General features: G+C 49.4%; 1 protein-coding gene and 2 long non-coding RNA genes across 4 annotated transcripts in view; 1 reads left to right on the top strand and 2 right to left on the bottom strand.

Annotated features, from left to right (window-relative positions):
* Positions 1 to 1,189: 1,189 nt before the first annotated feature.
* Positions 1,190 to 4,150, bottom strand: LOC308054269. Its single transcript, XR_013924055.1, has 3 exons — positions 4,039 to 4,150; positions 3,217 to 3,264; positions 1,190 to 2,466 (listed from the first exon to the last, which is right to left on the bottom strand). It is a non-coding gene; the product is annotated as an uncharacterized lncRNA (long non-coding RNA).
* Positions 4,151 to 7,487: 3,337 nt separating this feature from the next.
* LOC308054301 lies at positions 7,488 to 15,278 on the bottom strand. Its single transcript, XR_013924064.1, has 2 exons — positions 11,958 to 15,278; positions 7,488 to 7,863 (listed from the first exon to the last, which is right to left on the bottom strand). It is a non-coding gene; the product is annotated as an uncharacterized lncRNA (long non-coding RNA).
* A 2,498-nt stretch (positions 15,279 to 17,776) lies between these two features.
* Positions 17,777 to 27,770, top strand: part of LOC308054125 (hydrocephalus-inducing protein homolog) — a 107,190-nt gene continuing 97,196 nt past the window's right edge. For both annotated transcript variants that reach the window (XM_080366410.1, XM_080366409.1), the window contains exons 1-6: positions 17,777 to 19,862; positions 21,811 to 21,878; positions 23,855 to 24,090; positions 24,891 to 24,991; positions 26,248 to 26,383; positions 26,840 to 27,004. In XM_080366410.1, coding sequence (XP_080222536.1) covers positions 19,606 to 19,862; positions 21,811 to 21,878; positions 23,855 to 24,090; positions 24,891 to 24,991; positions 26,248 to 26,383; positions 26,840 to 27,004 — 963 coding nt within the window. In that variant the 5' untranslated portion in view covers positions 17,777 to 19,605. The remainder of the gene's footprint in view (positions 19,863 to 21,810; positions 21,879 to 23,854; positions 24,091 to 24,890; positions 24,992 to 26,247; positions 26,384 to 26,839; positions 27,005 to 27,770) is intronic.

Raw genomic sequence — 27,770 nt, 5'->3', positions numbered from 1 at the left:
GTCCAGTTAATCGGTGGGAGAATAGAGAAGCAACAGATGATCACTTTGTGCACACAGGTGCTCTCAAACACAGGTGTTTTTAGAAAAATTGGTGTATGTGAATAGGAACTGTTCATTCAAAGACTAAGCGCACTTGAAGGAGCGTGTGAGTTAAAGCAGGCAGAAAGAAGATCACGATCCAAGGAGGAGCTTGGAACCGAGGCAGAGACTGGAACCGAGCAGGTGAATTAACTGGGACAGAGTCAGGTAATGGATTCACAGAACTGACAGAACAAAAGGAAACTCCTAAAAACTTCAGACATTGACTAATGATCTGATAAGTGTATATAAGCTGTGCTGTATCCCTTGGTTCTCTGCCACTCACTGGGGTAGTGGCCGAACTCTTGAGTCGTGACTAAAGCAAGCCCAGCGGTAACCACGTCTGTGTGGATTTTTCCTTTACCAGTCAATACTGCTATAGTTGCCATTTAAATAACTGACTGAACATCAAGGGTTACTAACAGAAACTGATAATCATAGAGTTTTACGAAGATGGGTGGACACTTCCAATCTAACTTGCCACACGTGTGGTGGAAATCAAACTAGGCATATACTTTTTCCAGACAGCAGAAGAAATTGCTTGTTGCATGCAATGCAATTTGATCGCTTTCAAAACGCTTCTCCTGGATGAGACTGCTCCCTGCAAGTTTCTCTTCCTCTCTGTTAATAATATAAGGAGCTAGAGCAACCAGTTCAGACCAAGTAATCCCAGTGCAGGCTAGCAACACAATTAAGGCAGGAGGCCTACATATGTTAACAGAGAATTAGATACAGAAAAGCGGGGTTTGACTCCAGACATTACATTCACCATGCCACAACCTCTGAATACAGAAAGGCTGCTAAGTGACACAACAGTAAGAATGCTATCACCACACTTCTGTGACAACAGGAGAAACTCTTGTACCTACGCATTGTTCAGCTCTTGGCTTAGTTTAGCCTTTCAGCTTTTAAGAACAGAAAAGTTAAATCTGTGTTACAACAAATCAGCAAATTTAGTTCATGTCAATACACAGAACTACACTATCTCCCAGAACAGATAATAAGAACCTCACGTTTTAGAAAGACAAAGTCAGGACAGTATTACCGTTAGACTGCAACACTACCAGAATCATTCCCAGTTTGTATTGAAGTAGAACAGTAAGCCATAACATGTAAAAAAATACAGAGGAGAGGTTTATGTAGCCAAGGACCACTTACTCCAACTTGTAACTGATAAATCAACTGAAATCTATTAATCGGGTATGCATTAACACACACAAAGCAAATGTAGTAAGACACAAGTTTAGGCTTAAGGGTCAAGTCAGTGGAGCCTTCCCTGGAGAGAGGCTCTTTCCTCTAACCAGCTCGTCCCATTGTCAGCCTCCTAGGATTTAAAGATGCAACCAAAGTCAAGTTTTGCCAGAGCAGCTGCTTGATTTCTAGTAGGAAAAGCCTGTTCACTCAGCAGCTTTGCTCCTGAAATGCATCAATGAGTCCTTGTCCCAATTTCAGAGGGACGAGGCAAAGACTTGCCTCACAAAAGTACCGAGTATAATATATATATACACAGACACACACAGGAGCTTGTCTGATCTGCCAGTGTAATAGATTTCTGTCCTATAAACTCTTCAAGAGTTTGTGGTGTTTAAAACGCTGTGAATTGAGCCATCCCTTGTTCCCATGTATATCATAGCAGGCATACGGTGATGGAAAGGCTATGAGAGCATCCATCCAAGAATACCAGAATAGCATCTTACTGTGTCTCGCAGCTTCTGGAGTCACATGATTGGCAGCTTTATCCAAGCATTGTTTAAACGGCTTGTGCTCTACGTCCTGCTGCTGCTCTCCTGTTACAGCCATGGCATCGGCGCTCAAATCTGAAAGCAGCGAGCAAGGAAAGCGGTCTATGAACACACAAGTGTTATGGCCTGTGGCAACCTGAGGAAATGAAAAGACAGAATTTTTCAGCCAGCAGGGTAAGAACGTGCCATACTGGGAGAGCGTGTACAGCTAGGGCCAAGTGACCAACAGGGAATAAAACGCACAGTGCAGCACGCTAAATGGCCCTCCCAGGTACGGGGTTTGGTTTGGTGTTCAAGAAGGACTGTTTCCAACTTCCAAGAAAACGTTACCCTGAAAGGTAGACGTGCTTAAGGCAAAAAGCCAAAAGCAAACCCCTCAAAGACCAGAACCATTCTCAGGAACACAGGAGTTAAGCCTAAAATTGGTTGAAAGCTGCCTCCTACCTCTTCCCCCGCCACCTTTCCCCCTTCAACATCAGCACATTTCCTTGTGATCTCTTTTCACAAAAAAAAGATTGAGGCCTGTGGTATCAGCTTGGTACCGAAGCACCACGATGCGCTTGCTGGCTACATGCTCTCTTAGAAGGCTGACAGCTTCTCCGCACAGAACAGCTGAGGCTTCCAGTCTCTCTGGCCTTCCCACACCCTGTGAAATGTGAGGAAGGCAAAGACCGATAACATCTCAGGGGGTCAGGAGGAAGTCAAGATGCACTACATCTAGAGCCCAACACATTACCCAAAGGAATTACCACAACAGAACAAGAGGCAGGAACGATCAGTAGACAGGCAGATAACATGCATGGCAGCAATACCCAGTCAGACTTCCAGGACTTCCAGTCACTTCATCCCTCAACTTTGTTTTGAATTTAGCTAAAAGGTAATCAGATTCTTAACACTCGTTCTACTTTTGTAACTGCTGGAGAAAGGCTAACACGTGGCATTGGCATTACAGTCAGAATTCAAGTACAAAAATCACAGCAAAGCTGTGCCTTGTCAAGTGACTTCCAAAGCAGGCTCTCGAGCCTTTCAACAAGACAGTCAAATCTGGAGTCACAAGAGAGCTGTGCCAGCTCCGTCAGTGCGACTGAGCTCTCTGACCAAGTACACCGCCATACAGAAATGTAAGTGGGTTTATACCTCAGGCTCATTTACAATCTAGAAAAATAATACTGCCTGACTGGATGCACTGGTTTAAGCGCCCAGCAGGCCTGGCTGCATAACCACGAGGGACCAACAATTCCTCCCCGGCTGTTGCCCAAGCAGCAGCGCAGCACTCGGAAGCAGCGGGCACACGGAGCCCCGTGGGCCCTCAGCAAATACAATAGTTATCCCTCTGTAGTCAGCAGTCTGACTCACAAGCACAAGGCACATGTGGAAAAGAGACATCTAGACTGACCTTCAGTTTAGCTCCCTTTGATTTGTCAACGTACAATTCTGGATGAATCTAGGTACAAAGAAAAAACACAAGAGCCCCGTTTCACTGGGAAACAAATCCAAAGGCCTCTTCCCCTCGGCTGCTCTGGCCCAGGAGCTGACTGTTACGACACAGGATCAGCCAGGCACCTGAGCTGCTGCCTCCCAACCCTCCCCAGTAGTTAAACGCTTGCCTTTTGCAATACTTCTTAGAGAAATCAGCAGTCAGGGGCGAGGGGTGGGGATCCCACTGCTGGCTTGCGTTTCCTCCCCTTACCCACTTTCAGGGGCTGAAGAGGCTCCTGAGCCACCCCCTGCGACAGCGTTACCGCAGGCCCCGATGCGGCCGCGGGGGGCAGCAGCCCCAGCCCGCTGCCCCAGCCCCGGCCAGCGGCTGGGGGAAAGACAAAGCCCCATGCAGAGCTGCGGCGGCTGCGTCGGATGCCCGGGCAGCCCAGAGGGGGCGGGGGGGCGGCAGGATGCCGTGGGCCAACCCCCTTCCCGGGCCCCGCCACCACAAGGGAGCACTGGGGCCGCCCCACCGCCGCTCTTCGCCTCCTCGCTGAGGTAGCGGCGCAGCTCCGAGAAAAAAAAAAGGCAGCACCGTGAGGAGCCCGCTGACCACCGTCACTGCCGGGGAGACGAGAACCACCGGCAGCCCCACCGGTCCCGGGCCGGGCTGCCCACCTCGCTCCCTGCCGCGGCCGAGTGCCGGCCAGCCGTGTCCCCGCCAGCCAGCCGCTGCCCGATGGCCACGCCCAGGCTCACCCGATGGCCCCCGGCCGCCCTCAACCTGCCCACTCACCCAGCGCGCCCCCGCACATCCCGGCCCGAAAGTCTTCCAGGCTCCCAGGGAAACCCCCGCACCGCCAGAGTGGCTCCAGCGCGCCGCGCAGGCCAGCAATGAACCCGCCTTCATTGGCCTCGCCCATGCGCACCGGGCCTGGCCCCGCCCCACTGGGCAGCGTGGCCCGGAGCCAGCCGAGGGGGGGGCTAGGGCTCCCGTTCTGTGCCGGGGCGGGCTGGGGCTCGGTGCCGCCGCGGGCTCCTCTGAGCCTGCCGGCCCCCGGGTCTCTGCAGGGGCCACCGGCGGGGTGCGGGCTGTGCCGAGAGCGGCTACCTGGAGGAGGGAGGGGTGGGGAGAGGCAGGAGGAGGAAAGACCCCGCTCCCTTGTTCCCCCTTCCAGCCCTGCCGCGTACTCTGCACCCCTTCATTCCGGTAACACCTCACTTTCCCGTCACAGGGAACAGCTATGAGCTCAAAAGGTTAAACCGTGCAACAGCTCATAATGGCTTACTTGTGCAGGGGAAAACCTTGTATGAGCTTTTCCTAAGCCACACATTCACACCACTCATTTTTTCCAACTCAAAAAGTGCACTCCTGCAAAATCTCTTCTATTTAAAAAAAAAAAAATATTTAAAATCGCTATTACTAACGTGCTTTGAAATGCAAACAGAGCAAATGCACCCCTTTTTCCCACAGCAAAATGGAATGCGTCATACAGAAAGGATTTAACAGCATGAGCCACGTGGGTGCTTTTGCATACGGAGGCAATAAGTATTAATGCCCGGGATGCGGGTGGGAAAAGGGCAGAACAATGTGAACCCTGCAGCCGCAGCGAGCAGCTCCCGTGGTCCGGTGGTGTAAACTGGACTGGGATCTCGGCCGGCGCTCACTGTGCCAGTGCTCAGCACAGGGTTGGTGGAGCGCTGCTGCCATCTAGCGAAAAATATTTGGGTACTGCAGCCGCACGGTTGCTGGAGCGCTGCTGCCCTCTGGCGACCAAAAATTGGTATCAGACCACGGGGCTCGAACGCGTGTCCTCCGTACGGGAAAGATTCTACCGACAGCGTGACGCGAACCCGGGGCTTTGCAGTCGAGCCACTTCTACGCATGCGCTGCCCTCAGTTTGACAGAAACGCTACTACGCATGCGTAAAAGCGGATTTTGTAATACACCTACATAGCCACAAACCGTGCCCTGCGGCGTCAAGCCGATTCTATGCATGCGCTGGCCTTAGTTTTGTCAGTAGTGCTACTACACGTGTGTAAAAGCAGATTTCGTAATACGCATACATAGCCACAAACCCCGCCAGTAGGCATCAAGCCAAGTCTGCGCATGCAGTGCCCTTACTTTGCCAGAAACCCCACTCCGCATGCGTAAAAAGCGATTTTGTAATGTGCATGTGCAGCCGGAAACCACGCCCCGCGGCTTCAAGCCCATACTGTGAATGCGGTGCCCTTACTTTTGCCAAAAGCACCACTGCGCATGCTTAAAAGGCTATTTCGTAATGTGCATGTGCCGCAGCAAACCACGCCCCGCTGCGTCAAGCCGATACTGTGCATGCGCTGCCGTTAGCTTTGCCAGAAACTTGACTGTGCATGCGTAAAAGCTGATTTCATAATGCACATGCGCCACAGGAAACCACGCCCCTAGGCGTCAAGCCCATTATGCACATGAGGTGCCCTTAGTTTTGCTAGAAATCCGACTGCGCATGTGTAAAAGCCGATTTCATAATGCGCTACAGGAAACCACGCTTCGTGGCGTCAAACCGAGACTTAGCATGCGCTGCCCTTACTTTTGCCAGAAACCCGACTGCACATGCGTGAACGCCGATTTTGTAATACGCATGCGCCAAGGGAAACCACACCCAGGGGCGTCAACCCCATTATACACATGCGTTGCCTTTAGTTTTGCGCACAACCCAACTGCGCATGCGCACAACACGATTTGGCAGTCCGCTTAGGGTTAGAAGCCTCTTAGGGTTAGGGTTAGGGTTAGGGTTAGGGGTTAGGGTTAGGGTTAGGGGTTAGGGGTTAGGGTTAGGGTTAGGGTTAGGGTTAGGGTTAGGAGTTAGGGTTAGGGTTAGGGTTAGGGTTAGGGTTAGAGTTAGGGTTAGGGTTAGGGGTTAGGGTTAGGGTTAGGGTTAGGGTTAGGGGTTAGGGTTAGGGTTAGGGTTAGAGATAGGGTTAGGGTTGGGGTTAGGGTTAGGGTTAGGGTTAGGGTTACGGTTACAGTTAAGTTAGGGTTAGGGTTAGGGTTAGGTTAGGGTTAAGGTTAGGGTTAGGGATAGCGTTAGGCTTATTGCTACAGTTAGGGCTAGGGTTAGGGTTAGGATTAGCGTCAGTTTTAGGGTGGGGTTTAGGGTTTGGGTAATGGTTAGGGTTAGGGTTAGGATTATGTTTAGAGATATAGTCAGGTAAGGGTTAGGTACATTCCATGGTCAGCTCTACCAGAGAAGGTGCCAGGAAGAATTCTGTTGGTAGTTCTCACATTGCCCCAGTAGCCAGCTGAAAGGCACCACAAAAGTTGGGCTACCTGCTTTCTGGGCTGAGATGGGGAACCACTGACTTTTGCACCGGGTCGGAGCCAACGTGCTCAACGGTACACTCCATGCCCAGCTCCACTGGGGAAGGTACCAGGAAGGAATTCCTTTGGTAGTTCTCACACTGCCCTGGTAGCCAGCTGAAAGGCACCACTAATGTTGGGCTACCTGCTTTCTGGGCTGAGATGGGGAAACGCTGACTTTTATACTCAGCTGGAGACAAATTGTTCCAAGGCACACCCCGTGCCGAAATCCACTGGGGAAGGTGCCAGGAAGGAATACCTTAGCTAGTTCTTATACTGCCCCGGTAGCCAGCTGAAAGGCACCACAAAAGTAGGGCTACCTGCTTTCTGGGCTGAGATGGGGAACCGCTGATTTTGCACACCTTATGCACAACTCCACCGGGGAAAGGTGCAAGGAAGGAATTCCTTAGGTAGTTCTCACGCTGCCCTGGTAGCCAGCTGAGAGGCACTACAAAAGTTGGGCTACCTGGTTTCTTGGCTGAGATGAGGAACTGCTGACTTTTGCACCGGGTCGGAGCCAACGTGCTCCACGGCACTCCCCATGCACAACTCCACCGTGGAAGGTACCAGAAGGAATTCTGGTGGTAGATCTCACACTGTCCCAGTAGCCAGCTGAAAGGCACCACAAAAGTTGGGCTATCTGGTTTCTGGGCTGAGATGGGGAACCGCTGACTTTTCTACTCAGCTGGAGACAAAATGTTCCAAGGCACAACCCATGCACAACTCCAGCGGGGAAGGTGCCTGAAAGGAGTTCCTTGGGTACTTCTCACACTGCCCCGGTAGGCAGCTGAAAGGCACCACAAAAGTAGGCCTACCTGCCTTCTTGAATGAGATGGGGAATCATTGACTTTTGCACAACCCATGCCTAACTCCACTGGGGAAGGTGCCAGGAAGGAATTCCTTAGGTAGTTCTTACAATGCCGCGGTAGCCAGCTGAAAGGCACCACAAAAGTTGTTCTACCTGCTTTCCAGGCTGAGATGGGGAACCGCTGACTTTTGCATACTTCATGCCCAACTCCAGCAGGGAAATGTGCCAGGAAGGAATTCCTTTGGTAGTTCTCACACTGCCCCGGTACCCTCCATGTAAACCTAGCAACCAATCAATAACTGTCGTCCTTCCGTCAAACCCTAGTAACCAACCATCCAGTGTCGCCCCTCAGTGTACCCCTAGAACCATCCATCCAGTGTCGCCCCTCCATCTAAACGAGAAACCAACCAACCAGTGTCGCCCCTCCGTCTACCCTAGACACCAACCAACCAGCATCGCCCCTCCGTCTACCACTAGCATCCAACCAACCAGCGTCGCCCCTCCGTCTGCCCGTAGAAACCAACCAACCAGTGTTGTCCCTCTGTCTACCCATAGTAACCAACCAACCAGCGTCGCCTTTTCCGTCTACCTCTAGAAACCAACAAACCATCGTCGCCCCTCTGTCTACCCCTAGCAACCAACCAACCACTGTCACCCCTTCATCTACTGTAGACGAATGCTGAACTGAAGAAAAGATCCAATTCTACAGCGTTGGTCTGGTGATAATCGTGATGCTGTTTTGGAGGGAGAATGGCATGTGACCAGCTCGTTAGCTTGTCCAGTACTGATTAATAATCTTGATGCACATAACTGGGACATGATTTATGGAATGTTAATGATCAGATTTTAGTGATGGGAGTGTTGCAGCCTGCTCTTCCACCTTTTATGATGATCCCTCAGATTTGGCAAAATGTTGTGATAGACTTGAAAGACTGTTCTTTTTCACGATTCCCTTACACCCTGATGACACACAAAGAGACTCACTAACGATGATTTGCAACTGTTCTGATCCTGGTTGCATGGCACCGAAGCCAACAGTCCTCGAACTTGTTCACCAGAACAGCAGGCTGCCCTGAAAGTTGTATCCCGCAAGATTCAGACTGACTGGTGTGGTCACCAAACGGCAAATCATCCGTTATCTTTTTTGGTTTGTAATGTTGCCACTTCACCTTTTGCCCTTATTTTGCAATGGCAAAAGAAAAAGGGGGAAAATATGGCGATCATTTTAGAGTGGTTGTTTTTGCCATTGCAACCCAGGCATCATATTTTAAGTCGCCCTGAAGTAGTAGCGGCCTTGGTGAGAAAAGGAAGAGACAGGATTGTTGAAATTGATGGGACTGAACCAGCAGATATCAGTATTCCAGTCCGTGGTGATGATTATGAGTGGCTTCTGAGACATTCAACAGCCATACAGGAAGCCTTGATGGGTTATACAGGTGTTGTACACAACAACCAGCCAAAAGGACCTCTCTGGAAGATGTTAGAACATTATCAGTGGATTGTGAGACCGTTATGCTCAAAAAGATCAGTTGACAGGGCAACGGTGTTTACAGATGCAGGACAAAAGATGAAGAAGGCTGCGTGTGTTTGGCAATCCGATAATCAGTGGCAGAAACAAGTGATCACCGGTTAACCACGGGACAACCTTCAAACCTTAGAACTGAAAGCAGTTGTTGTAGAAGGAAAACCGTACCCTGAAGGATTATCTTCCGAGACAGAAAGTATCGCAGGACATAGACGTAACTAAACGGTTGACTAAGGTGTTATTTACCTTAAACTATCTCTCCCTTACAGAGGATAGAGAGGGACCACCTGTTGTTATACATCACCAAACAGCACGAGGGAACCAAACAACTACAGTTCCTGGTTTGAATGTTCTGTATAAAAATATGGCTTCATGTGTATGGGAAGGACCTAATCCGGTGTTATTTATCGGTAGAGGTTATTTTTGTATCTCCACAGATAAAGGACCTATATGGGTCCCTAGCAAGTTTGTGCGACCTGTATGTCAAGATCAGAAGACAGAAGAGAAGACTCAGAGCGAGCAGACGGAATAAACTGTCTATGTTGTAAGGGATGTAACCCGCGGGTATTGTGCCGATGTATGCTGTGTGGGGTAAAACGGTTCTGTAAGCCAAAGCTTAAATGTAAATGGTGTAAAGAGTGTATGTGTTTGATTAGTAACTGGGCATGAAACAAGGGAAAGCATACGACTAGTGTAATACCATGCTGATTGGAGACAGCACACATCATCAGAATCTGTGAAAGCACAGATTTGTGGGGTGGAACGGAAAAAAAAAAAAAAAAAAAGGTGGAAATTGTAGGACTAAACATGTTTAAGTGGTGGACTTGGTTTACATTGGTTTACGGTCTTGATGAATTATTTACCCATTGGCCAAAGTATTTTTGGCATCTTGCCTAGAACAAACATATGGGTGACATGGGCAAATATCATGGGGGTAACAGACTTTTGTTTAATTTTGCAGCAAGCAGACAACCCCTTAAGAACTTGTTTAATTGGTATTCCCCTGCAAGAGAATGAAACAAATTTTGATGGTTTTTGGAATGTTAAAACAGTGGATCTGACTTCCAATCAGAATGGTACATGTATGACTCCGAATGGGCAATTTGTTTGGCCTTCTATGAGTAATGCAGCGTGGCAGAAAACGGTTATTGAGAATTTGAATCGACCATATCATTTGCCATTGCAGGAGTTAGACCTATTAGGTAGCATTACGCCCGTTAAATACGTTAACGTGACTGCAACAGGAATGCCTGTATGTGACAACACGGTACCACCACTTCAACCTGTAAATGCACTGGAGTAATTTGGTTTGGTGAACCGTGGCGATTGTGGCTAGCACGTCAAGGTGAATGGGGGTTCTGTACAGGATTTCAAAATCTAACTGGTTCACCTGTTTGGGGTGAATTGAAAGCTGGAGGCTTTCATGTAAATGTATCAGGGGCTATCAGTTGCCACCGGCAGTCTTTTTAATATGTGGAGATAGAGCATGGCCAGGGATTCCTTTGAATCCTGTCGGTGGACCATGTTATTTAGGGCGTTTGACTTTGTTTGCTCCACGTATGAAAGACTTATTGAAAATGACTCCACGGTTTCATAGACAACTCAGGGCACTGCGCACCTTTGATGAAACATGTAATGACCGAGTCGATCTGCAGTCTGTAACAACAAATGTCTTAGCCTCCATATTTATGCCAGGACCAATGACTGCATTAAGCGCTAAGAATATACAAAGGTTAGTGTGTTGGGGAGAGAAGCAATTTAGTCTTACATCGCAGATTTTAAGTTCAATGTCGCTCGACGTAGATAGTGTTAGGCATGCTACATTACAAAATAGAGCTTCAGTAGATTTTTTGTTATTAGCACATGGACACGGTTGTGAGGATTTTGAAGGGATGTGTTGTGTGAACCTTTTTGATCATTCCATATCTATCCACAAGAAGTTGTCACAGCTGCAGGGAAACATGAAGCATATTCTTGCTGATGAAAATCCCTTTGATGAATGGTTGAGAGGATTGGGCATAACAGGTTGGTTAAAGACATTATTGATGGAAGGAATACGCTTTGTTATAATCATTATTGTAATGCTTTTAGTTTTTAGCTGTGCTTTTTCTTGTTTAAAGAGAGTAGTTTTTAACATAACCAATCAGGCCTGGCTTGTGCAAAAGAAAAAAGGGGGAATTGTTGAAGAATGGCTGCAGAAGCGTGGCCTTAGAATCTCTGAAGATCTGCACAATCCAGGCCTGGTATTAGAATAGGCCTGCAATTAGAATTGTGCTGACGTTGCTGTGCTGAAGTTAACAAGAAAGGTAGCCTTGAGCTATTGTTGAATCCTGAGACCAAGTAATTATGTTGTGCCAACAGGCCGTGGCTGTAACAAGCTACAGCTGCTGGGAAAGCAGGTGCAGGGCCAAGAAAGATAGGGAGCAGTATGGGAATATAGGGAGTAACAAACTACAAGGCTGAAGCACAGCAACACAGTTAGCTACATGGATAGAATATTTATTTTAGTCATGATAATTAGGGGTGTGAGAACCGCGCGCACTTAGAGACTAACCAATTATATTTCTGCTTTATGAATATGCATGTGTATCGGTTCTATATAAATAGTGTAAGAAACTTATAAAGTTGAGCAGGATGCATAACTCATATTGAGCGTCTTCTTGACCCCAGCGAACCCTTCTTCCAACAGTCTACCCCTACAACCAACCAACCAGCTTCGACCCTCACTCTACCCCTAGCAACCAACCAGCCTCGTACCTTTGTCTACACCTAGGAATCAACCAACCATCATCGTCCCTCCGTCTACACCTAGCAACCAACCAACCAGTGTCACCACTCCGTCTACCTCTAGAAAATAACCAACGAGCATCACCCCTCTGTCTACCCCTAGCAACCAACCAACCAGCGTCACACCTCCATCTACATCTAGCATCCAACCGACCAGATTCGCCCCTCTGTCTACCTGTAGCAATCAACCAACCAGCGTCATCCCTCATTCTAACCCTAGCAACCAACCAAACAGTGCCACCACTCCGTCTATACCTAGAAACCAACCAACCAGTATCGTCACTCTGTCTACCCATAGCAACCAACCAGTGTCGCCCCTTCCGTCTACCTCTAGAAACCAGCCAACCATCGTCATCCCTCCATCTACCCCTAGCAACCAACCAGTGTCTTCCCCCGTCTACCCATAGCAACCAATCAGCCAGCGTCACCCCTCCGTCTACCCATAGAAAGCAACCAACCAGCCTCTTCACTCTGTCTACCTTCTAGCAACCAAGCAACCAGCATCATTCCTCTGTCTACCCTAGCAACCAACTAACCAGCGTCACCCCTCCGTCTACCCCTAGCAACCAAGCAACCAGTGTCACCCCTCTGTCTACCTCTAGAAACCAACCAACCAGCATTGCCCCTCCGTCTAAACCTAGCAACCAACAAACCAGCGTCTTCCATCCGTGTACACCTAGCATCCAACCAATCACCATCATTCCTCCGTCTACCCGTAGCAATCAACCAATCAACCAGTGTCTCCCCTCTGTGTACTCCTAGCAACCAACCAACCAGCATCGCGCCTCCGTCTACCCCTAGATACCAACCATCCAGCATCGCCCCTTCGTATAACCCTTTCAACCAAATAGCCAGTGTCACCCCTCTGTCTAAACCTAGGAACCAACCAACAACTGTCGTCAAACCCTAGCAACCACATATCAAGTGTCGCCCCTCCGTCTACCCCTAGCAACCAGCGCACCAGCGTCGTCCATCCATGTTACGCTAGCAAGCAACCAACCATCGCTGTCCATCTATCTAACTCTAGCAACCAACCACCAGCTACAGCCCTCCATCTACCCATAGCAACCAACCAACCAGTGTTGCCCCTCCATCTAACCAAGTGCAAGGCTCCATCAATAATACTGCAATAGGATTGTTGCAGAGACCTGTGCGGATGCATATGAATGGATGGGTTGTGTTGCTCGTCCGTAGGCTTGTTTCCTCTGATGCCTTAGAGCAGTCTCATCTTACTGTGCCTTGGAATCCAGCAGCATCCTGGATGTAGGGAGATATGTCCCTTACCAGGATCTTATTGCATCACTGACTGGCTTCCTGGAGCATGGCAGGACATCTGGTTAATTATGCAGCATACAGAGAGATCCCAGCAGCACTGCAGCAATCACTGTGGTCTCGGTGGTGTTGGGCAAATCATCCTGCTGGGGCCTCAGCTGCTGGGAATAACACCTGCAGGGACCCATCACCACTCCTTCACTGTTTGAAGATTTACACTTGCAGGGTTCTCCCAGGTTCTTGCTGAAGCTGGATTTTGGTGCAGTGGAAGTTCACCATTTTGGTGTTTGGTTTGGGTTATTTTGAGCCAGGATCACATTCTAGTGTCAGAGAAATGCCACGTGGGCACTGACCCAGCTCCAGTTCTGCTTCCGACAGCAGCGGTGATGCAGGAACGGGAGGAGGCCAGGACAACTAGGGCTTTGTGTCATGGGCGATGTCTCATACCCCCTGTGGAGACCCGCAGGCAGCCAGAGCAGGTTGCAAAGCCCTGATATTCCTCTTCTGCCTGTTGTTGCCTGCAGGTAGAGGGAGGCTTGGACAGTGATCCCTGGCCAGGGTAGCCAGCTCTGACAGGACCTTGCCTTTGTTTGTGAGCTGGTTTACAGATCTCTTCTGCAATGATGAAGGCAGGCTTGGTTTTCTTTCTATCTTTGTAACTCATAATGGAAAAATCCATTTGACTTGCTAAATCTCTTCTGATCTGAGTAAACGTGTTCACATGGCTGTAGTGACACAGGGATATAAGGGAAGGTTTGCAGGGAAACCGTATCTTTTCTTTAGGTCAGCTGGCACTTCTGAAGAGATCCTTGATATGCTGAAGCCAGCCAGTTTAGTTTCTTTATTACAGCTCTAATTAAAAAAAAAAAAAAAAAAAAAAAAAGAGAGCGCCTTTACCGGGTGCTAGTAAAGGTAAGGGACTTAAATTTTTTCACAGCTGCTTCCAAAGTCTTACACATTTTGTAAGTGTTGTTTGCTCCTTGCTTGTCATTGATGCTCTAAATAAAAGCTTAGAGGGCTGTCGTTGAAAACAAGAAATGTAACGTTTGATGTAATGTCTTAGAAGGGAGATGTCTGGCCAAATTCTTCAGTTGAAATTTACGTGATCTTCAAACCCCGAGAAGCCAGACTGTATCAGCAAACAATCTACTGCGACATCTCAGGTACAGCTCCTTTCTCCTCCTTCTGCTACCCACAGCAAAGGCAAGGCACAAATACTCTTCCAGCCCAGTTGATTCCCACGGAATTTCTAGGAAGAGCTGGTGGTCAGCAGGGCAGTGCCAGCACCTTCCTGCTGTCCCTGTGGCGTCCAGCTGGTCTGTGCAGAGCCAGGGCTTAGCACACCTGGCTCCGACCACTGATCCCAAAGCAGCCAAAGCAGCGAGCTTTCATACCATGCATTCGTTGTGCTGCAAGGTGCTTGTAAAGGCAGAGAGGTACACAGCAGAAGAGCTTTGGTGGACGAGCACTAAGCCCCTATAGACCTCCAAGATGAGCCTTTATTACATGGATGCACCACTGGGCTCCTGAGGCAGTAGGACCTGAGTGAATCATGCACCCTGCCCCTGGGTCACCTCCCGCTCTCCAAGCACTGCCAGACTGTAGGTGGCTGAGCCCTGCTGAGCGCAGGGTGTCTGTGAACGTACCACACGTGTGCTGCTGTCCCTGTGTAGGAATTGTCACCTCGTGGCTCAAGTCTCTGCTTCATCTGGGTAGCGTGTTACAGGGCTCGCTGTCCTCAGCAGGGTGAGCACCCTCCCCAGAAGTCAGAGTGCGAGCAGTCTGCTAGACAAGCTTTATGCTCCTCCCGACTTACAGAAGTGCTGTCACATCTTTTTCTGGGAGCGGTTATCACTGACCCACCGAGTTATGCCGCCTTTGCCCTTACAGAGGTGATGGCCTTGCTGTGCTGGCACGGGGCAGGGAATGCTTGCAGCAAGCTCCGTGGTTCAGGTTACCTTGTCCTTCCTCTCTGTCTGTGTGGTGCTGCTTGAGGTGGTTTTCAAGAGTGGGAGGTCCCTGTCAGATTTCCATCCAGGGAACACTCTGGTTTTCCCCATCTAAGAGGAAGGAGGTGTGAGGGCCATGGTCCCCAGCAGCCAGGCTCCCATTCCGGAGAGTGCTGAGATCACTAACCCAGCTGCTTCGAGCCATTCCTTACTGCTCCAAGCTGACAGATACAAAGGCCATGACACAGCTTTTTATTTATACGGTAATTGTGCAGGGTTTACTTGGAAAATGCCACCTACAGTAATTAGCCAGGGCTCGTGTTAACAAACCGCCTTCCTGGCCACCAGCTGCAGTTGTTAGAGCTGTTGTTAGTTGTGGAAGGAAAGTATTGATTTTAAAAGTTGCTCCCAAGGGAATCCTGGCTCAGCGCTGTGCTCCTGGCCCTGGGATTTTTGCTCTGGTGGTGGGGCTGTCCATCACTTTGCTGCAGGGATCTCCAGGGGTTGTGCCTGGAGAGCTTTTGTTGTTGTTGTGGCAGAGAAATAGGAAGATTACTTACATGCAACCTGGGAGTTACAGGAAACAGAGATGGGCAAGCGATCGGTGTTTAGAAAGAGGAGCCTGCTCTGAAAAAACCCTCGTGGTCCCTCAGGAGATCTGAACTCTTCCATGGGCCCCTTGGGAGAGGACCTCAAGAAGGTCACCTACCCCCCATCCCTCACAAAACAGAGCTGAGCCGCTGTATCGTCAGGGTGGAAATTGTCCCAGGGTGCAAAAAGAGTTTAAAGAAGAAACCAGTGATCTTTAACTAGGGAGTCATTAATTTTGCTTCTTGATGACTCTGAGAAGTGTGACTGCCTTCCGCGTGCATTTGCATGCCAGTCACAGATCCCTTTGGAGGACGATTTGCAGACAGTGTGTGCCCCTTGAAGGGAATATTTAGAAGCTTTGCCCTAGTGCAGCACTGTGAAATGTGCAGTTGGATCTTGAGCCACACGGGGAAGTGGCTGGCCTCCATGTGTTTTTTTGCAGTTGCCTCCATAAGTTGCTTAGCAGAATGCTTCTGGATCAGGTGATTTACAGAACTCATCAGCACTGTGCAACTTGCAAAGCCAGCAGTTAAGAAGTGGTTTGAAATTTGTTTTGTTTAAGCTCAAAATGAACTTTCTTAGTTATTCATGCAAATAAAGCCATGGCTCTTGAGTGCTGGAAGGAAGCACATGGTGGGGGGGCTCAATCACCTAAAATTCTTTTTTTGTTTGTTTTTTTCTGGATATGGAAATGTACTGGGTTACATCTGATTTCTTCCAAAACCCATTTCTAAGCCACTTTTGCAGGGAGAAGCAAAATCCTAAATGCTGATCCCTCCTTCACCTTGCCATGTCCTACATTGTGTAAAACTGGATCTCTGTGTTGATGTGGTTCAAGAGAGCCTTCAGACTGAAAGATCCTGCACTATGCCATCTTAGCAGACTTAAGGAAGAAAATCAGCATCTTGGAGTTCAGCTGTAAGCCTTGTGGAGTCAGTTGCCTTTGAAGCAAGGGATATGTGTGTTAGCAGTACACTTAGAGCTTATCTGGTTTCAGTAGCGAGGAGGCTGGTTTTCCGTAACTGCTCAGCATACTTCAGGTGGGGCATCTTTACAAAGCTGAGCTCTTTGTTTGATGGTGGGAACAGGTGAGTGCTGCTCTCTTGAGACCGTAAAGCCCTGTCTTAACAAGGCGCTGCTGCAGGCGGTGAGCCCTGGAGCACCCCGGTAGGGAGCCCTACGTTAGGCACAGGTGGTGGCTGAGATGCTCTGCCTGCTTGAGGCAGCACTCGGGTGCGTGCGTCGCTGTCAGCAGGCTGCTGCGGTATCGCTGTCAGCAGGCTGCTTTGCCTTGCTTGGGCTCATACTTCTCAGCTCCTGTGCGGTCGTCTCCGATTGCAGCGATACAGACAGCAGATTTTTCTCTCTGGTTCTGTTTTGTGAGCTTTGTGTGTTCTCTGAATGGATTTCAAAGCTCATTTAAGTGCATGGGAAGGAATTCAGAAATCATGTTTTGTACGCAGCATCACTTTCTCAGGGTGCAAACTGATTGCTAAGTTACAAACCAGCCCAAGGGCTCCGTCAGAAGTTAGAAAACAGACCCAAAGTTTATCTGCTGAAGGAAGAGAAGGGTCTTGTATCTTCTCACGGAGCACCTAGTGCTGGTGCCACCCAGCCCAGAGTCAGGGACTGGCTCTGAGGCTGCCCGGAAAATCCAGGCGAACTGAAGGAATTCTGTATTGACATGGCAACCTCTCCCGAGGCCGTGAGACCAGGCTGCACCTGCACATCAAAGGGAGCAGATAGGGCCCCAGCTCCTCTTCAGCTTTGACCAGCTGGACATCGGGAAGTTTTTTGTTGGATCAGCCCACAGCTATGATGTGAGCAGTGAGGCTTGCTGGGGTTGGGGTGGATCCTGATGGCCCCTGGCAGCAGCGAGCTTTGTGGGACTGCGGGATTTCTGGCAACACAGGCAGTTATGTGCGGCAAATGAAGAGACGGGACGCAGCTTGATGCAAGCAAATGTCAATTTATTGTACAGAAGCATGAGTTTATATACACTTTCAGAAGCTGCGCGTTTTAAACAGATTGGTTCTTGAAGCTAAGCATTGCATACTAGGCAATCCCTGATTGGTGGTTAACTACCAGCAATTAACCGCAAGGTGTTACCTTTCCTTGGCGCCATCAGTCTCCCACTCCGCTGTGCTCTGTAAACATGCCTCATCGTGTTAATTGTTGTCTAGACAAGCTCGAGCACATTCCCCTCAGCTAACTGATTGCCGTGCATGGTCCTAGTTTCCAGCCCGCTCCTGCAGTTATGTGCACGGATTATTTGATGTAAGTTAGATGTGGGAGTTTTTGCACAATCTGGATAGTTTTGATGGGGTCTGAAAGGTGTGTATGTTGTCTACAAAGCCCCGATCCCTGCGTTTTGGCAACCTCCCTTTGAGATCAGCTGGGAGGCTTCATGCAGAAAATCCAGCCCTTGACACATGAAAGCAACACCGGGTCAAAAAGGTCAGTATCCAGAGGCTTTTGTTTCAGCCCTAGATGCACTGCACCTTTGTACCCTGGCAGTTAAAAAGCAGCTGGAACAAACGTGTTTTGTTCCAACTCAAGTCCGTTGCAAACACCTTTCCGTGAAGCGCATCCTGCTGGTTCCTGGCGCCGGAGGGAAGCCGGCCAGCCTCCCCGCGCAGAGCTGCCCGCGCAGGCACCGGGAGCGCCGTCCCTGCTGACCAGCCTCCTGCCACCCTTCAGACCTGGTGCACCTCTGGCTCTATGAACAGAGCAGAGCAGTTCTGGAAATGAAGCAAAGGAGCTTTCTGCGTATTTGCCTCCCCCCGCCAATGGTGGCAAGTTTTCTCAAAAAAAAAAAACAAAACAAAAACAAAACCAAAAAAACCCAGACATAGAAAATGAGGCAATACAACATGCCAGACACTTTCAAAAGCTTGACTGTTGCAGGGAAGGACACGTTAAGGTGTTTTCTTACCAAAATATTGTGCGCTGTATGCATTTTTGAATGCTGATTCTTTATTGATTCTATATATATCAATGTATTGGTTTCATTACTGGAGAAAATGCGAATAAGTAGATGATACTGTAAGTGCTGTATTAAGTAGCCAGACTGGAGGTAAACCTCAGTGTAGGATCCCTAAGTGCAATTTGTAATTAAGGTGTAAAACATATGAGTAGTTTCCAAGTTACCAGTGCAGAATTTGAATACATGAATGTTTTCAACAGTGGCTGCAAAATTAAAAAAATAAGGGCTGTACCTCCGCTTCTGTCTCAGTTTTTCTGACAGGCTTTGCAAGGACAAAAATTAGGGAAAATAACTGCCAAGCAGGTAGATAAGTCCACAGAAATGGCAGGATTTCACCTGCAGCCTTCGGAAACTGTAGAGCTTTGCTTTGGGTAGGTTTGGTGACCACCAGTGTGCTGATACTCACAGGCAGGTGTGGGCATTTCTTGCTGAATCTCAGCAAATGCTGCAGGATTGTGTAGCTTGTTGGAACAGTAAATAATGGTAAATTAGTAGATGGTGGCTGTGAATATTTATGAAAGAGATTTTTTAGAACAGGTGGAGCTGCCATGCACCTCATTCTCATCCTTTCTTGACATGTCTGGTTGAGCAAAGACAAAGAGACTCTCAGATTAAAGAAAAGAATAAAATGTGCCTCACTGACGTACCCTAGCAGAGTCAGGGAGTGCTGCTGAAGCTGGTTATAGGGTTGTCCCAAGGTATTTTCTACATCCAATAAACTTGCTGGCTGTAACGAGAGCTGAATGTGTTTTGCGCTTGGCAGGACTGGGCTCATGTGGAGCGGGAGCAGTTAGGTGACGATTCGCTAGTAATGCTGCGACCGCCCTTTGCTGCTCTTTGGGGCAGGTCTGCATCGCCTTGGTGATGCTGAGCACATCCTCAGCCCTGCAAGTCCAAGCGGACTGCTCTGTGTCAGTGGAATAAACCCAGAGTGACTCTGTTTATGTGAAGTTATCACTGTTTTGCATGCAAAAACCCAAAGACAGAAACTGTCCTGTTGTGTTTTCTTTGGCTTCAGCCAAGCAGCAGCACACAGCATCTTCTGCCTTTTGTAGGTGTTTAATTAGAAAACAAATCAGCTTTCTGTAGTGAAAGAAGATTCCTCATGTATTTTCATTTTGCTTTCTTGCTGCTGCAGGTGATCCTTTTTAACAAAGGAGCCATCGATGCCCCCTTCAGCTTGGGCCCTCCAGAGACCGCTCAGGGCTCCTGCTTCTCCTTTCTCCCCCGGGAGGGCATCATTTTCCCAGATGGCCTCCAAGTCATCCAGATCTCTTTCAGTTCCACCATCCTGGGGCAGTTCACAGAAGAATTCCGGTTCAGTGTGGATGGGTCCCCTGCACCTGTGACCTTGACCGTCAGGTGAGGAGGGTTACAGGAGCCTGGGGGGTGCCTCCACAGTAATTCCCACTGCAGACTCCTCTCCTCGAGATGGCGTCTGCCTCCTTGCTTTCTGTCTTGCCTTTGTTTCGAGGATCCCTGTCCAGCCCTTATCTCTCATTCTCCAGCCCCACAACTCAAGCTGTTTGTTTCAAATGCTTTTGAGATGCCCACCCACCGGGGCAAGCTGAGCCTCCCTCTTCAGGGGGGGTTGTGCACTGGGTTTAGTTCTCCAGGGAGGAAAAACTCCCAGTTCTTTTGAGTGGAGGTGAGCTGGCTGGTGGGACACGGGGCTGCAGAGGAAGGAACAGCGATGGGAGTGCAGGTGGTTCCTCTCCTACCTTGTGCTCCTTCCTGCTCTGCAAGGACCCCGATCTCCCTTCAGAAGCACTATTGGAAGATGTGGCTGTTGCCATAAAGACAGCCCTCTTCCCCCATTCTCTTGCAAGCTGTGCTGTTACTGGCTGTAGCGCACAGGGCTCTGGGCTGGCTCCTTGGCCGAGCCTTCTGGGCAGTCCTTCAGGTCTGACTTCCTTGAGCACAGCTACTGTGTGCTCAGCAGAAATGGCAGTTATTTCCCCCCTCGCTGCAAGGCTCACCCTTGGAATTTTCCCAGTGTGATACCCAGTTGTGGTTGGTTTGGAGGTAGTTTTCTATCGTCTTTTGGCAAGTGCTATTATGGAAAGCATGTCTGCTCCCTTTGCTCCATCCAGAGTAGGATGTTGGGGCTTGGGAGGTTAAGTCTGATTATGTGAGGTCCTTGGAGAGGGAACCTCATTGTCAGAAGGGATTTGCTACCTAACTTGTTCTCAGGAACTGATTCAGCTCCAGGAATCGAGAATTAGCATGGGGTTGAAACTCCTGAAAGTCAGATTTTGAGCGCTTTTTGATTGTGCAGTCAGAAGATGCCCAAACCATAGGTGATCACTCTTTACTTGGAAACAGGCCTGACGCGGTCCTGAGCAATTGTTCTTTTGCTGTTTAGAAAGGGATGCTGGAACTGGGACACCACAGGTGAGTGCAGGTCCCTCCTGCGGGAGGCTGGGGTCTGTTCATGTGTATGAGAGACCCGGTGGCAGTCCTGTGAATAAAACTAGAAGGCACGGGTCACTGTGCTCCTTGATTTGTATTTGGTTTTTTAACCAAGAGGCAGAGCTTGCATTGATTGGCATCAACCATGAAATTAATGAATGTTGTGCAGCTTCAAGTGATGATTTCAGTGGATGTTGGTGAGTTTTGGAGTTTGGAACCTCTCTGAATTTAGGGATGGGCAAGCTGGTGTGGTGGCTTCAGGACACTCATGTTCGGTGGTGCAAATAGTCTTGCTCTTGGATGTGTCAGCTGGTGCACTGGTGACAAGCTGATACTTTCCTCCAAGATTCAACCATCCACTGTGTAGAACTTGTGCTGCGTTTCTCAGTAGATGTCTGGGGCTCCTGTGGATTCGTGCCTCAAAATCCTGCATGCATAATGATAGTGTTGAATAAGGTCTGAGGAAGATGTCCATATAGCCCATGGAAAGACCAGTTCCAGCAAAGAGATACCAAGTCAGGGAACCTGTGGCTGAGAGGGCTAGTTACAATGAACCTGATTCTGCATGGACAGCTCTGCCCGTCACATGACAGATGGGGAAACTGAGGCACAGAGCCATCACTTGTTCAGGGTCCTTCACTGGGCCAGCAGCAACCTGGGGGTGTACCCTGCCTGCCCTGGTGCCCTGAGCCACCTCAGCAGCTGCCACCTGCTGACCACATTGCTTTGGCTGCCTCCTGTGCACAGGGATGCTGTGCCGAGCGCAAGGGTGACGGGTTGATTTGAAACCCATTGTGGTGCTGAGACCAGCTTCTATCCGTCCCGGTGGTAACGAAAGCCAAACGCTTTGCAGTTCTTTTTGACCAAGCCAGTTCCTCCTCTGCCTTTGTCCTTACAGGGGCTGTGTCATCGGACCGACTTTCCCTTTCAATGCACCTTCCCTCCACTTCGGTGACGTCTCCTTTGGTGAGTGTGCCCTGGGCTTGGACCGCCGGTGGGGAGGTCTGTGCCTTACTGAAATGAAGCGCTTTGGGAGCGTCTGTCGCTTGTGTTCCTCCACAGCAGCCTTCAGGGTGTTAGAACCAGGGCTGCCGCTTGCTCAGGTGGTATTTTGCTGCCGTGAGATCAAACAGGACCAAAGGAATAGAAAGTCAGTATTTTTCTGGTGCCCTCAGAGCCTGCTCAGCCCCAACCTCCCAATCCTTGGCAGCAAAATGATGGTGAAAGCCCTTGTCCCAGAAGGGCCCAGGGGATGGGACTGCAGGAGAAGGGAGTTGGAGCCACACACTAGCCTGTGGCTGCTCAGGGTGAACGTTCCTGTTGCAAGGCGAGGACACCACTTATCCACTTGACCTTTGGTGTGAGCTGTTAATTTGTGCTGTGAGGGCTCCTCGTTATCACCTGCCCGGTAATAAGCCCAGGCAGTAGCTCGGCATTGGATTGGGCAGTGATGTCTCCAGAGATGTGGGCTCCTTCTCCTTCCCCAGCCGAAGCACTGCTCCACTGATGGAGCCGGTGGCTGAGCACCCAGAGCTTCTCCACTGAAATGCAGATTCTGATTCTCCATCTTGAGTCTCAGAGAAAAGGCTTTGTACTGAGATGATCTAAAGTTTAAATGTGAAATCAGTTGTGGATTGATTGAAGGGCCATGATCATTCTGTGCCCAGGATGCCTCTGTGTTTTCATGCTGTTCGTGGACTTTCTAGGAAAACTCAATACTTTCCCTGAGCCACTTCTCCCTCTCCCTACATCACCACTCGGCCACTTCTCTGCTTCCTTTTGAATAAATAAACCCACAAGAAGCGCACCAGCAGAAATGCGGTTGTGTAATAGGAGATTCATCCTACTTTAATCTGATTTCATTAACAAAGCCTTTTCAGCTGAAGGCAGCTATTGTATTTTTGCTTCTTGTCACTGTGCTGCTGGGTGTTGTCTGCATCTGGTGACTTCGGTCCCATTTGGGGCTGTGCAGTGGGTCAGTCGGTGCATGTCCTTTCTGTGCCCCACCCCCGCCTCCCTGCTGGAGTAATTGCTGGCGGTGGGCAATGGTCACTGCTGCTGGGCACAGAGAAACTATCTGCTGTGTCTGCAGGTGGTTTTCCTCCCTGTCTGTATTCAAATAGCACTTGGTAAGCAGGGCATGGGAGGTGTCTTCTTCTGGCAGAGCTGGTGTCCGCTCCAGACCAAGTTGCAGGCTGGTGTCCTGCCTCTGCAGAACAGCCACCCCCTCACCCAGTGTGGTTGTACCACTGGTTTTCCATTGTGGAAAGCAAGTGTCAGAGCTAAAGTGATGTCAGGCTTTGTGGGCAGTAATCAAAGGCAGTGTGGATGTGATGTCCCCATTTGTTAGGTAAGGTGAGACACAGTTCCTGCTCATTTCTAAGGAAGCATCAGGTTTGCCTGCAGTGAGGTGGGCTGAGTTGTCATGTGCTCAGTCTGGTTGCCCAAAACAGGAGATGCCTTAAGGGTCCTGCCTAGAGAAACTGCATTAGAGTGCAATGCATCATGTTGTAGTGCCCAGTTTCATCCTTTCTTTTCCTGACATGACAATGCCCTACTTTCATATATTGAAAACTGGGGGAATGTTCATGGAGTTAATGGGGGATTTTACAGACTGAATTTTCAGAATAAATGCTCTGTCTGGATGCACACTGATCAGTGAGAAAAAGTTGGGGCTGGTTTGGGAGCAGGTGAGAGAGCTTCTCACAGGTAGAGACAGCTCTTCAGCACCAACGGCATTGCCCATTGCCAAGGAAGCAAGCTGTGCCATCCATAGAAAAAGCAACTTCAGTCACAACTCACTCCTCCCTGAGCTTCTCCATTACCTCTCATTCACACTGAAAAGAGATAAACAACAAGCACAGGTCTATCCTAACAGGAGAGTCACACCAGGAATCATGGGATAATTGGTGACTTAACTGATATTTGTCTCACCTTCCCAGGCTTTCCTCGCACCCTGCTGTGTCGCCTCACTAACACCTCCTTGGTTCCCATGTCTTTCAACCTTCGCATCCCTGGTGATGGCTCAGGACACCACAGCGTCACCAGTTTTGCTCAGATATCAGACAACACTTGCCCGTCCTGGAGAAAGGGAGCCCAACGTCACATCAAGCCAACTGAATTCACCATAATGCCCTGCAAGGGGACCATCCGCTCCCAAGGAACCCTGGATATCCAGGTATGGCACGAGCCCGGCCATACATGCTTCAACAGGTGGAGCTGAAGCTTCACTGGTGCGCAGGAGGGCTGTAGTGCTGCTGGCTTTGGGCATAACGCAAGTAAGAGATCAGTGTTAGTGTTAGGTTTTTGTGAGCTGGGGTACTCTGGGGCGGAGCACCATTTTGTTTCCAAAGTTGTAAGCCAAGGATCACGTACCCTACGGTCAAGCACAGAAGCCATGCGTGTGTGTCTGAGCTGCTTAGAGCAATTTGATTTAAAGTGGGCCGAGGAAGGATGGGGACAGAAGGTGACTGTTAAAAGAAAGACGTCATTGCATAAAGCAGTTTGCTATTCTTCCTGGTGTTATCTTTCCTCTCGTGTTGAGCAGAATGGTTGCATCCACTGCAGTGAGGACTGGAAAAGCTCCAGCAGCCGTGAACTGCACAGCTGCTGCTGGGCCACGTTTTGCCCTCAGCTTCCCACTGTAAAGCTGGACTCATTCTGTGAAAGTCAACAGATTTCCTCTGGATTTATGCTATTGTAGTCGAGAGTAAAAATTGGTCCCAGTGGCAAGCAGAACATTAATTGTGCTTTAATTTAGCTTACATATGCCCTGGTATGCAAGGTGTACTTAATAAATCGGATATCGCCAGAAGAGTTTTGTTACTTGGAAAGACAGTGGTCTACACATGGACCAGCAGAAGAACTAAGGCAAAATATTGCTCTCTTGCCTGACCGTGGGTGAGAGCCAGAGGACACCACGCATGGCTGATGGCTTCTGGCAGCAATTAAGTATTTGACGCTCTTCTCCTCTACAAGGTCACCCTGTGTTCCAACACGGTGAGGCGATACGAGCTGGCGCTGGAGCTGGACATGGATGGTGTTGGCCAGGAGGTGTTGGCGCTGCCTCTCACAGCCAGGTACCGGCGCTTTCCTTGCAGCTGGCCACCTTTCCCCGCGTACCCATGCCCAGCGCGCTGCCTGGCATGGGGTGTCCTGGCTTCAGCTCCAAATGAGAAATGTTGCTTAACGAGCTAGTTCTGCCCAGCTCGCTGTGAGCACAGCCGTGCTTTGAAAGCAGCCCATGTTGAGAAGCACCTGTGCTCAAGTGCTCAGGGCCATGCCTCTATATTTTTTTTTTATTTTATATTCTTTTAAGGGAACAGTGATTATATTCATTATTGGCCTGTTGTCTGGGACTTGAGGAGTAATGAATCTCCAAAGGGCTGCCCCTGCTTCTCCCTGCAAGCGGTGGGCTTGTGCTGGGTTGGCCCAAAATGCAGCATTTGTTTGGAAGGTGGCGAGCAGCCTGCTGAAAGCTGGGGTCTGGCTCAGTTAGTGAAGGCGTGTGCAAATGGGAAAGGGGCTTACAGCAGGAGTCGTGAGGGGAAACTAGTCCTTAGTGTGGCAGGTGAGCTCAGGTTTCTCTGGTTCTCTTCAGCATGAACGTTCCCAGACTTAAGCCAAAAGCTGCTCTTGCTGCAGCCACGTTCAATCCCGTTGTGCCGCAGCGGGTGCCAGTTTAATGACGAGAGGGACGCAGTTCGCTGGTGCTGTTCCCTCTCCCCAGCAGAGTCACCCACTCGGTGCCTGGGCTGCAATTTTGTAAAACAAGTGGGAATGTGAAGAGTCAGTGTGTGGGCTGGTGGGTAGAGGACGCGGGCAGCTGCGGGAGCTGGGAGAGGCTGGTCACCCAGTGCGAGAGGCAGGCGGTGCTGGTGCCCTCCATTGTGGGGGCAAGTGGCTGAGGTTTCAGGCAGGGCGAGAGCGGTACGGGAGAGGAGGGAGTTGCTTTTACTGAGATGCTGGAGTCTTGTTTTCCTTGAGCTTTGGGGAGCGCTGGTCCTCAGCGGGAAGGCTCCCGCAGAGCTTGTGCCTTGCTGGGACTGTGGGAGGGTCCTTGCCGGCCTCCTGGGGCAAAGGAGGGGCAAAGCTTGATGAGAGAGCACTGGGGCAGGGCACTGGGCAGCCTCTGCCACGGGAGTCTGGGGCTGCCCCTCCTTTACAAGAGGCTGTTGAGTAAAAAAGAAGTTAGAGGTGAGTGATTGCCGTAGAGGTAGGAAATGTCTATCTGGCAGAGACAAATGCGTTGTGTCTGTTTCATGCTGTTTGGGGAGTAAACAACTTCTACATTCTCTCAGTGTCTCTAATTCCCTTTGGTCATCTCTTCACCCAGATGTGTCGTTCCTCCGCTGCACGTGCTCAGCCGTGTTCTGAGATTCGGACAGTGCTCTCTGAAATTGCCTTACGAGCAGATGCTGACCCTTGTGAATGACAGTGATCTTCCAGGCTGCTATGCAGTCCTTCCTCAGGTTTGGTTGTGTTTGCCTCCTGCCTTCAAACATCGTTATTGAGGGGTTTATTAGGAAAAAAACGTGGTTTGGATAAGACCTTGCTGTTTTATATTCAAACCTAAAGTTTTGGAGAGAATGGGAACCTACCTGAATATGAACTTCAGGAGTGGTTTGAACTCTTCAAAAAGCAGTTTCGGTTCTAGTCTTTGGGGTGCTTTCATGCAGGAGGGTTGTGAAAAGCTGCTGCAAGGAGGCCGCCAGCACCGGAGTGGGTGTTTGTGGGTGCAGCAGCTTTTGGACCCTGTGAGGATGCTAATTAGGCCCATATAAATCTTGCACCTTGTGTTGCACCTTTCTGCTTTCTCCTAGGGATTTTTTAAAAATGTGGGTGAATTGCTGTTGTGGTAGATGTTAAGGAGCTTGAAGTTTCCTCAGAGGTCACTCTGAAGTTGTCTTTGATTCTGTCCCTTATAGGAGCACAAGGAGGAGGATGCTGTGTGGTACTCCAGCCCTGTGCCGTGTGGGATTATCCAGCCTCACAGCTCGGTGGAGATCCCATTTACGCTGGAAGCCCAGGCGATAGGAAGGCAGGACACTATGGCTAGTGTCTCAGTGTTTGGGAATGAAAGATCCCCGCTGGTGAGTGCTAGGCGAGATGCGTGCCTTTGTGTGACTCATCTTGGTGGGGCATAAAGTGTACAGGGGTTCTGCCAGGGAAAAGGAGAACGTCATAATATGTGGCTGGTACAGACACGGAAAGAAGGGATTCATGGCATAAGTAACAGCTAATGCCTAGAGAAGGGTGGTGTCCTCTTAGGGGGAAATCTGAGTGTCTGAGATGGTGTTTAATTATGGACGTGTGAGGCGGGATAACAAGCCCAGCCTGAAACCCGGAACAATTCATGGGTCTCTCGCTCTCCTGCATTATTAGATGAGCAGCAACTGCTGCTTCATTAGAACTTTTGTTCAGGAGCACATGGTGACATTGTTGAATGTCGCCAAAGCAAGAGCGGTGTAGGGCGCCGTGCTGAAATGATGATTTCTGTAAAGCTGGATTTAAGCTTTCCTGAAAGTCAAGTCCATCCCGCCTGAGAAATATCCATCGTATCTCTTTGCCAAAAGCCTCAGCCACACTGCTTGCATCTGGAGCACGGACTTTTTTTTTTTCTTTGTTTTTTTTTTCCCTACCAAGCTTGGAAAGGGGTGAGGCAAAGCATTCCTGGACTAAAGCCTCCTACAAGACATTTGCATTCAGGCATATACAGCAGCAACAACAAAGTGTAGACAAGAGAATGTTGTATCTGGTGTCCTGGCTTCCACTGGCTGAAACCGAGAACAAATTTAGTTAATTCAACTTTAATTTAAAAGGATATTAACTTTTGAAGCAGCTGTTTTAAAATGTCTT

The sequence above is a fragment of the Falco punctatus genome, assembly GCF_963210335.1.
Source record: "Falco punctatus genome assembly, chromosome: 16".
NCBI classification, from domain to species: Eukaryota; Metazoa; Chordata; class Aves; order Falconiformes; family Falconidae; genus Falco; species Falco punctatus.
This window is presented reverse-complemented; position numbering and strand designations above follow the sequence as displayed.